General features: G+C 44.2%; 1 protein-coding gene across 20 annotated transcripts in view; it reads right to left on the bottom strand.

Annotated features, from left to right (window-relative positions):
* The window catches only part of LOC105492372 (IKAROS family zinc finger 1), a 102,875-nt gene that overhangs the window by 18,271 nt on the left and 73,686 nt on the right, over positions 1-10,918 (bottom strand). For 16 of the 20 annotated variants that reach the window (XM_011759397.3, XM_011759419.3, XM_011759416.3 and 13 more), the window contains 2 exons: positions 5,028-5,195; positions 263-388 (listed from right to left, as the gene is read on the bottom strand). In XM_011759397.3, the coding sequence (XP_011757699.1) occupies positions 263-388; positions 5,028-5,195 (294 nt within the window). The remainder of the gene's footprint in view (positions 1-262; positions 389-5,027; positions 5,196-10,918) is intronic. The other 4 variants (XM_011759425.3, XM_011759424.3, XM_011759407.3 and 1 more) reach the window with 1 other exon arrangement.

Raw genomic sequence — 10,918 nt, 5'->3', positions numbered from 1 at the left:
TCACTGCTATCCTAGGAGTTTCTCCCGATCGGAAGTGGGAAGGGTTTTAAAATCAAGCTCTCTCTGGTCAGATGAGGACCTAGAAAGCACAATGTGCTACTGGTGAAACTGTGATGTTATTGGCCAAAAACTTTCCTCCCTCCTAGCCCCGGCAGGAAGCAGGCCCAAGGCTCTGCTCCTAAGGCTGCATGCAGAGCGCCCTCCTTCCCCACCATGCTGGGGGGAGAGCCCACCAGGCTGGCCTCCGAGCAGCAGCGCTTACCTGGGTACAGTGTGCCCGGAAGGCCCATGCTTTCCAAGTAGTTGTGGCAGCGCTCTTTATGTTCCTCTAAAGAGCTTCGCTGTTTATAGCTTCGGCCACAATATCCACATTTGTGAGGTTTACCAACTGCAGAAAACACAATTGAGTTCAAGACCCCAATTAAATGCCAGCCTTATGTGTAAGGGAAATGCATGCAATACAATTATTACCAAAAAAGTTTAAAAAAAAATTCTACCCTTGAGAGATAAAAGTGTGATGGACTTGGTGAAAATTCCTGAATTCAAAAATGTTGGTGGCCAAGGGTTTCTTTCATTGTACCAAGAACTCATGCGATTCTTGTTTTGTCTTAGTTTGTCTACTGACTACCAAATTTTCTCCTGCTTCAATCACGGAAGCCTAACCTTTAACTGGAGAAAATGAGCCGCTGCCATGTTATAATGTGGATGCCAGCGACTGGACAGAGATGTGAGGAAGGCCGGTGTGTTGGCCACATTGTCCACAGATTTGCCTCCAGAGTAGGCCTCGGTCTATGCTGTGGGCCGGATTGCCATGACGCTGGTGCTACATCTAACATAGCCAGAGTGAATTCAGTTCCAGGTGCTAAACTGGGTAACTTGAGGTCTCTAAGAAACCATGCTGGACAAATATGCTTGAATGAAATAAGTGTGTTATTTCACAAATGTATTTTCTTACATAATATAAACATATCTTATGTTTGTATTATGTAAGACAAAGTATTTTGTATTTTCCATGCATATGTATATGTAATACAAAATATTTTGTATTTTCTATGTATATATATTTCTATTCTAGGTATATATATATTTATATGTATATGTATTTTCATATATTTCTATGTATATGTATTTTTACATACATATACATAGAAAATACAAAATACATTGTTCATAAACAGAGCTTATGGAAAAGCTCTGCTTTCTTGCCAAAGAGCTTTAGGATGGTGTAGCTTCTAGATCAGCCTTGTCCAACAGAACTTACTATCATGATAGAAGTGCTCTCTATTGGTGCTGTCCAATATGGTAGCCACCAACAATATGTAGCTGTTGGACATAAAAAGTGTGGCTAGTGCCACTGAGGACTGAAGTTTTAATTTTGTTTAATTTTAACTTATTAAAAATTAAAAATACTGCATGTGGCTAGTGGCTACTGTATTGTGCAGTTCTATATAATGAGGTTTAGTCCTTTCTGGATTTTACTGAGTGATATTTTAGGAAAGAGAAAGACTAGTCAGGAATTCATATCATGCCTAAGTTTAAGGACTTCAGTAGATACCATTTTAAGAGACAAACTGAATAAAGTATCTTTAATCACTTATATAAGGAATATAAATTTCCAACCTAATAGCAGAATCTTCTACTTCTTTCTCATGTTGTTTTATTGAACATATTTCCAAGTATTGTATAAAAATTAAGAGCATCCAAATAGAATGTCTGGTACAATGGTTTAGCCAAAGCTTATGTTGGTTAAATCTCTTTCCTAGGTGAACAGAAGCTACAGGAAGAAGACTAACATGAAAGCCAAAATTTGACTTCTGGACCATTTAATAGAGAATGAAAAGGATCTTTATTTATCTACATAAAGTGATGTACCCCCAGTATCAGGAGATAATGTTGAAACACAGAATTTTGCCTAAAATTGCACATTTTATTGAGTATTGTTTTTAGAAATTAATAGGATATAGATAACCACTCGATGTCCTTTCCTGAAAAAGCTATAACTTCAGTAAATTCCATGATCAAATTGCTTCCTGTATATATGACATGGTGTCTGAATACCCATTTTTCTGAAAATATGATTGATTTTAACTTTGGAACATAAGAACTATGTTCACTGTAAGCAACTGAACTCAAGTGTCTCTTGAAGCATAGCCCAATATTCTGTGGGAAAGAAATTCTAAGCTTGCAACTTCCAAAGGAAGCCATGAGGCAGGAAGGGAGATCACTTCTCCACCCCTCCAGCTCCCCCAGTCCCCTCCTGCTGTCAGCATGGGACAAATTCCCTAACTCTCTCCCTGCTAACATGCTAGTTCATAAGACCTCAGGCCACCACCAGTTGCTAGAGAAAGCTGTGATGTTGATCCTGGTTTTTAATGGGACAGGGGAGTCACCATTCCACAATGGAGTAGAGTGTGGCCACATTTGAATTTGCCAGACAAAGGCCAAAGTACTTATTTCACTTCAGTGAAATCATGTTGAAGAAATCATCGCTGTTTTTTTCCCCAAGAGCAGTGTGTGTCTCTACAGCATTTTCGGACAGACAGATCCCTAGCAGCCCTGCATCCATGATGGGTTTTCTCCACTGGCTCATCCATGGATCCAGAATAGAAATACACAGTCCAAAGTCTACCACCATTCTGTAATTACTCAAGTGATCAGTGGTACTTAGAGTAGGATACCATCATGCCTCAAATGAAATACATAGGCCTGGAGCCAGAGTAACATAAAGTACTCTACTAGATGGTCCCAACTCCACAACAAGAGAGGAAAGAGAGCAGCTCTACTCTTAAGGACTGATGTGCATGAGAGATTCCATTGCAATGAGAGTAATCTAGGAGTGATGATGACCTATGGTTGGTGTCAACCTAAGAATGAGTGCTTGTGTTTTCCACTGACATGGGAAGCGGTGCTTCCCACTAACCCAAGGCAATATTGCTGCCAACTGTGTCCGTGTCTACATGGCTCCTTAGAAACAACAGATGTGAAGCTTCTTCCTAGATCACTTGTTAGCATGGCGCACAGACTGCACAGTCCTCTCAGCTGAGGCCTCCACAGGCCTTGCCTGTCAGGCCCAGGTACCACCTTTGTCTCCAGGTGGGACCACCGTACATGCTCATCACCCATGTGAACATTTAAAGATGCTCACGTCATGCTACTGTCTTCCCATCTCAGGCGAACCACCCGTTCTCCCTGTCCCTCTGTAACAAGGCAAGTGTCCCACTCCATGGCCCGCCTGCTGACCTGCCCGCCCTCTGGGGCCAGCAACTCCTCAGCTTGGTATAGCTCCTTTCTTGGACGTTTTTAGGAAGTCAGATCACCCAAATCATGACAATTTTGTGATGAAGAGCATGTGGGGAGCCTTCTCCACATGCACCGCCACGAAGGAGGTCAGGATGGAGAGGAAGTGATGCACTGGCCTCTGTGACTCCTCTCTTTTTTGTCTCCAGCCAACTAGGTGAGCTACTACAAGGGTCACCTGCCAGGAGAGAGACTGAGTTCTTGGCAACATGGGTGCCACACCCCTTTCTGGGATTACTGCCGACTCACACACTCGTTTAGAACTTCTCTAAAGCAAACCTCAGACACTCGCCTTCCAGCACGTACTTCAGAAGCCCCTCCCTTCTATGGGAAGTCTCTCCTGACTTTCCACCCCAGGACCCACTGTCCCCTTCCTTATGCTCCCACTGTCCCCTCAGACGCTCTGTCATGCCTCCTGTAACACACTGGTGCTTTCCTTGTGTGCACCTGAGGTCTTCTGTGCAGAATGGGCACCAGGGGCAGTCAGTAAATGTGTGATAAAGAGATGGATGTAATGAGCGGCCTCTAAAACCCTCAACCATTGAATACAAGCATCACATTTGGGAAGAGATGGCCTGGGCCGCTGCAGACCTTCCACAAACAACACACATCCGCCTCCCTGAGGGAGGCTCCTCCTTATCCTGCTACCCCAGGTAGGTGAGGAGCAGCTGGTCTGAGGCATTGCCATCCCCCAGTGCACCTGCTTAAGAGAGCCTGCTGCTTGGAGAAGGGCCTTGGCTGGTGGCTGGCTGGGGCAAGAGGCCCCTTGAGGGAAAGGACAAAAGCCATCAACCTTTCACATCCAAAGCCTCATGCGGTATGCTACAGCAAATACCCCCAAGTGGACGGTATGAAGGAGACCTGTGCCATGTCATGTTGTACAGACCACACTGTAGGCAAACATGATCCATGACACGCCGGCCAAGAGCCCTCTCTTCCTCTGCCCTGTAGAATTATGGGACTGCTGGATAATGAAACACCCAGGACTATTTCTCAGGAGGCAGAGGATCTAACCAAACTTTAGTGGATTTGGACTTTACAGGCCGGGAGTGTTTTGAGAATAATGGAGCATTTATGCCTATGATGATCTTGCCAAGACTCCGGACTATGTGGGTTGTACTTTATCTGTCTAATTGAAAGAGAAAGGCTGCTGTCTAAAATCTGGTAACAGCCCCAGACTGGCCTCTGCAACTGTGGTGTTGGCTGGTTTTTGGTGTGAGAGCCACACTGGGCTCAGTCTGGGTGGGTGTGCCCTAAATCACCCTTCTCTACCAGCTCCGCAAAAAAGCTATCCTATTACACCTGTGTAAAACACTCCAAAGTGGGACTTAACAACATAAAGAATTGTACTTGAAAACGTTTTGGGTCTTAGCAGTACACTTGGTGAAAACACTTCCCACAAAATCCTTTGTGGAAACCACACCAGCCTGACAAACGGGATGAGGAGGCCTGTTCTGAAACATGCTACCTAAGGTGAGACTTCCGTGTGTGAGTGCGTGTGTGTGCATGGGGCTCCCTGCGCCCAATCTCCCTGGTGCAGTGGGAAAAGTAGAATATGGGGAGGGCAGATGGGGCAACGTCAAAGAAGCGACGGCCCACACCCAATGCAGGACTGCGAGCTGGGGGGTACTCAAGGTTAGCCAGCAAGGATACAATCCGGGATCCATGCAGGCAGAGCGGAGGAGTCCCGGGACACCCGGACAGCCCCGGACTGCGCCCAGGGGACCTACCGGAGTGCGTCCTCAGGTGGCCAGTGAGGGCGTCCCTCCGGCGGCAGGCGTAGTTGCAGAGGTGGCATTTGAAAGGCTTCTCCCCGGAATGCAGCTTGATGTGCCGGAGCAGGTTGCCCTTCTGGGTGAAGGAGGCCCCGCACTGATTGCACTGGAAGGGCCGTTCTCCTGGGACCGAGAGAGGAGAGCTGGTGAGAACTAAACTTAGCGTGGGGACACGAGGACGATGCTACAAGAAAGTTGTTTCCCACGGGGGCTTGGTGACTTCCACCGGCTGCAGGTTTGATAGAACACGAGGCTTTCAGACTAAACCTGCCAGCTCCTTAACGCTTCACTGGCTGGGTCAATTTGATCTGAAAATCTAATTTTTTTCCCCTAAATCAGAATGGCACATCACAATGCAAATTCAAACTCATTTAAATAAAGTGACTGCAACATTTTGTGATGAAGAGCCACTCTTCCTGATCAGCAGTTTTGGAATAAACCAATATCCAATTTTGCGTGTTGTGGCATTTGGTGGGGTTTTTAATGTGGCTTTTTTCAAAGGGTCTTTAAAATATGCCACTGAAGCAGCAAAATAAAAAGGAAACTCATTAAAAATGCATTTCAGGATCACAAGTTCATTTCAGCGTTACATTCTTATATTTAAATGAAAGGCACTTCATTATAACAGTTATAATAACTTCTTTTCATTTACATTTTCCCTGTATTTTCCCTTTCAATTTCTTCTCCATTACCTGTCTGTCCCTAAGCAGGCAAATCAGGAGAGAGACAGACAGAGAGCGTGAGGATGAGAGAAAGAGAGAGAGAGATGGAGAAAGATTGAATAAAATAAGAAGTTAAGAAACTGTGAAGGAAGTCCCCCATCTTCCAAAGAAAAGTCCCAAACCTCCCTATGGCAGGGCATACAAGTCAGAGTTGCATTGAGATTTCTAGCTTTTTCTTTCTTTACAAATCCTAAAACATTTAAGCTATTATTTGTCTATATCCATAGAAGACAAATTATATTTTAAGTACAGGTATTCTAAGAGGTGCAATTTAGTTGTTATGAAGGAATTCTTTCCGGGGTGGGACTGTTGCAACTGTGACTAAGAAAATACCTGACCCTCTGCTCTGTGTGGCAGCACCTGTGCCTCCATTCCAGAGCTGACAAAGGGATAAACAGGTGTCTGAGTAAAAGAAATACACTATTGTCCTACTGAGTAGTCACAGGTCTTGGAATCGAAATCAGGGAACATTTCATTTAACTCTCACTTCAAAGAGTGATAATTTGTCATGTTTAAGTAGACATGAAACTCTTTTGTAAAACAAATGCTTTATTTAGAAGAAGAATCCTATGTGACCACAATTCCTGGTGTTGAGAGACCATAACAACATATTTCCTGGAGTCACTTTTTTCTCAGGAAAAAACAATGTATTAAAATGTCTATTTAACCATTTCCCGATTGATTAATATGATTATGGTAAAGAAGACAGCACTTCTCAAAAATGATTACACAGAAGCATATCTGGCACTATTAACATCCACACCAGATTAGATTTAAAAGTCTATATTGACACTTGAATTTCATGATTATCATCACTTTTCTTTTTAAGCTGGCAGGTTAGAGGCACTACTATAAAAGCTGAAACTAATTTACAGTGATGTTCAATTATAGGCCAATGGAGAGGTCCTGATACTAACCAGGAGGTATCTGGTATTTCTCCAAATCCCTATAGAAATTTGTATTAGCTAAGCAGAGAGGAGAGTTTAAATGTAAGCAGGTTGGAAGGTGATGGTGAAACAAGCTAACTGACTAACTAACTAACTATACTGTTTGAGTTACAAACCCATGCATGTAAATCAATACTAGATGAAGAGGCTAAAACAGCTAGCAGCCAGATAGCCCAGGAGAGTTTCCACTGGAGAGAGATCATTTAATTATCTGTTAGGAACACTTCTGAGCCTTCCGTGCACTTGTGCATAACTGTGTGTATTTAACTCCAAAAGGATAAAAAGGAAAAGTAGAGTGAGCTGGTGCAGGGAGACCCAGACAGCGTGAGATGGACATGCCTCCAACCACAGCTCTCATTTGGACAGGGTGGCCTCTCAGGAGAAAGCTCATTCCACAAAAATGCTCACAGTAAGGATGTGAGGACATCCTGGTGACACAACAGTGTTTGTGGTATGACCCTAAGTTCGTGAATCCAGCCCTACACTTACACCTGGGAAAGACCCCCTTCTATGCTGGGCAGGTGCTGGCGTCCCATGTCTCTCCCCAGGTCTGGAGGGCTACAGGGAAAACAGGAGGCAGAGCCAGGATCTCTGTCCATCACAGACAGAAAGGGCAGACTGCTGCAGACACATTGCCCTTCTGCAGAGCAGAGCAGAGCAGATCAGGGCAGGCAGGCAGGCAGGCAGGCAGGCTGGCAGGCAGGCAGGGGTTCGCTTGGATCCTGCCGTACTTGGTGTCCTAATACCTGCCTACAAACAAATTTCACTGGAAACCTTTTTTGCTTCTGAGTGCCTTTGCTGGGATGAACATGTAGCACAAGGCATGGGGGTATTAACAGAGCATTCCCAGGAGTGACAATACAGAGCACTCCACTCAAGCAGTTTCCTTTGGAGGGGTCCGCAGCTAAGAAGACACGTTCTTGGAGCTGGGGCACAAGAACCCAGCCCATGCCATGTGTGTTCTTGCGTGGCCGGGGTCCATCATTTGCCTTGTGCAGGTCAACAGCTATTGCAGCTGAGTAGGTCAAGTTTCTCCAAGGTTGTATTTATTTTTATTTAATTGGGATGAGGACGTTGATGTCATGAATTGGAAATTTAATTTTTAATCCCAATGACTCCACAGATCTCCCATTTTAGGAACCCTCTGTAAGAAGGTTTGAGCCCCCTCTAATAACTTCACTGGGTAAAAACGGAAGTCTTCATGGATGCCTACGTCCTAGAATTTGAGGGCATATCAGAAGAAAGTGAAAAAAATATGTTTGAACTGCAAGAACTGACGTAGGTCTACTGCAACCACACCTGGGAGGAGCAGTGCCATTAGGGTGCTGTGTTTAGGAAGCTCGGGGACTGAACCTTTTTATCTTACAGACAGGAACTAGGTAGGCACAGACAATCTTCTTGGTCTTTGTTATTAAAAACCCCATCATTTAGAATAATAATGCAGTGTATTTGCACCCTGCATTTCCTGCTTCCTTACTACCTCTCTCCCCTCTGGTTCTCACACTAACCCTGAGACACTGGTGGGGAAGATGTTACTATTACACCCGAGTCAAAAATATAAAACTGAGCTGCGCAACAGGGGAAGTGACGGGCTGGTGCCCATGAGCTGATTAGAAAATGGCCCCAGTGGTACTTAACCAACATGGGGATATGGGTAGAGGTGAGACCGCCCCTGAATTCCCTCAGTGTATGCCGGAAGGGACTGGGAAGCTGACTCAGCCACGAGCAGGAGGAGGAACAATGGCCACAGTGCAAGTACCAGCCTGCCCCAGATGGAGAGCCCTCCGAACGGCCCTGTTCTGTCACTGCTCAGCTGCGCTGCCCTGCCGCCTGAGGCGGCTCTGTGCTCCACGTGCTGGGAGCTTGTTAGGAATGCCTGCTCTCTGGCCTCCCCCCAGGTCTGAAGCAGAGTTGCATGTTCACAAGATCTCAGGTGATTTACATGCTCTTTCAAGTTTGAGAAGCACTGCTCTAGAAATGTTTTAAGCATAGAGAATTCAGAAAGCATGGCTTTTGTAACATATTCCACTCAGATCCCAGGAAAATGAAAACCTTTTCTAGCATATCTAGTTATTCAAACCAAGTCTGGCCAAACCAGGTATTTTGTATCTATCTGGGACTGTCTATATTTAGGCAGTGGAAATGCATGATGAAGACAATTCACAAGTTCATTGCTTCAAGTGTGGGTATTTTTTTGTTTTTAACAAAGGGCAAGACAGAAAGTATAAAATTGACTTCTGAAAGTTATTTGTTCCGTAAGTGAAAAACTCAGCTTATTGGTGTGCAGGTGGCACCTAGCTGCTATTTGTTGGGAGAAGTCAACAACAAACAGCAGATGCCACCTGGCATATCTGTACTTGGCAGGTTTATTCATTAAATGTAATTATTCTTTTTATCAAGGCAGGCAGTCATTATATTTTGGCAATTTAGTATGCCAGAATTTGACTCACTTATCAAATATTTATTTAAGAGAATTTTCACTGTACAGTCAGGCTTTACATGAACTAACAGGCAAGTAATTCATTAGTGAGGTCTATTCCTCATCGGGGATGTATTACTACGGGTCTCGGAGTATCCTGTTAAGTGTCTATCACAGGGTAGCCTACCTTCATGTTAACTTCCACCTCATCACAAAGGCGAGGCTGGGACTACTCTCGTGGACGCTTGCTTCACTTAGGGCTGAGTGTGATCGGTCTATTTCACTGGGTAATTTGAGGATAAAGGGGCCATTAGAAAAAGCAAAGTTTGCTTAATTTTAGAATTTGAATTTTTATTGAAGATGGGTATCTATTGACATCAACTTATTTTTACAGTTTTTCAGATACACTACAAATGGAATGGATCAGTTTGGAAACTGCCCTGATTCAAATATAAAAATTACATCCCCACAAATATCTGCATTTCCTGATAATATAGCTTTTTTGGCTCACGAAATTTTCTTAATTTCTGCTTAATTTCTGATAAACATATTTTTGTTTGCCCGCACGGAAGCAGCACACGAGGGTCTGATGTCAAGTCATCGTCATCACTTTCCTGAGGTATCTTATAGAATCTGCTAGGCCTTTAAAATAGGATTTTCAACTAATTCTTCCCCTTGGGTTTTGCAGTGGGAGACGCTAGCTTTATGCTGACCTAATGATGCCAGCTCAGAGGCAGTGATGGCTTAGGGTCTCTATGTTTCACGTTCCAGCTTTCAGTGGCTGCTAGAGGTGGTGGATCTATTGTGTTTTACCCAACTTTAGAACAGCTTCCCATGCAAAGAAAAGTTTCTCTTCAATTCATAAGAAACCTCCTGCCGACAGTTAAATAAGTGTGTGCCATTCATATTTTACTTCTAAGACCCTTCAGCACCATGAGTGGTGGTGACTGGACAGTTCTGTTGGACAACTCTGTGACACTTCCATCAACGTGACCGACTATTAGAAACACTGGCAGAGCGAGGCCAGCTGGGGCTCGCCGTGTTCCCACGTCCCTGGTGAGGGGGCATCCTGTGAGCCTGAGCACAACTCGCTGACACTAGGGTGCCCGTGTTCTTTCCTTTCTGGACACAGAACATGACATTCTCTTATACTTCCAGTAAACCTTTCAGTAAGACAGAGGATTTGGGATGAAGTTCTTTAGGAATTTGAGCTGATAACCAGTGGTAACAGAAGCATCTGATTCAGTCTCCCCTGGTAGAGGGCAAATCATTTGAAAGCTCATCTGAGGTCTTTCTGAAAACTCAATTTTGCTGCTATTCCATCATTCACTATTGTTTCTACACATCAAACCCTGTTAGTTTGAATACCATTAAAACACACATTTTACTCATGGTTTCTCAGTGGAAAATTTGAGGAGTAAATTTTGGTGTATCAGGATTTTCTGTTTTGTGGAGGGTGATGACTAGCACACGTACCCTAAGGGCTCAGCTGAGACTACTTAGTATGTGTTACTATAATAGCAGGCCCTCGCCAGGCCTCTCATGTGATGCTGTTCACTTTCCCCTTGTTTTACGTACAGGGTGGAATTGGTACCTGTTGATAAGTCCTTTTCAAGGCCGTACCAGAATAATGACTCTATGACTCGGTACCACTTGGAACCAATCGCTTGCAACAACTGAGCTACCAGTCAATTTGAAACATGCTCAGAACACTCAAGGAAGACAGGATGCTTTCCTCCTTCAAACCCCATGCACCTT

The sequence above is a fragment of the Macaca nemestrina genome, chromosome 4, assembly GCF_043159975.1.
Source record: "Macaca nemestrina isolate mMacNem1 chromosome 4, mMacNem.hap1, whole genome shotgun sequence".
Classification (NCBI taxonomy): domain Eukaryota; kingdom Metazoa; phylum Chordata; class Mammalia; order Primates; family Cercopithecidae; genus Macaca; species Macaca nemestrina.
The sequence above is the reverse complement of the archived record's forward strand: the minus strand, read 5'-3'. Positions and strand labels throughout refer to the sequence as shown.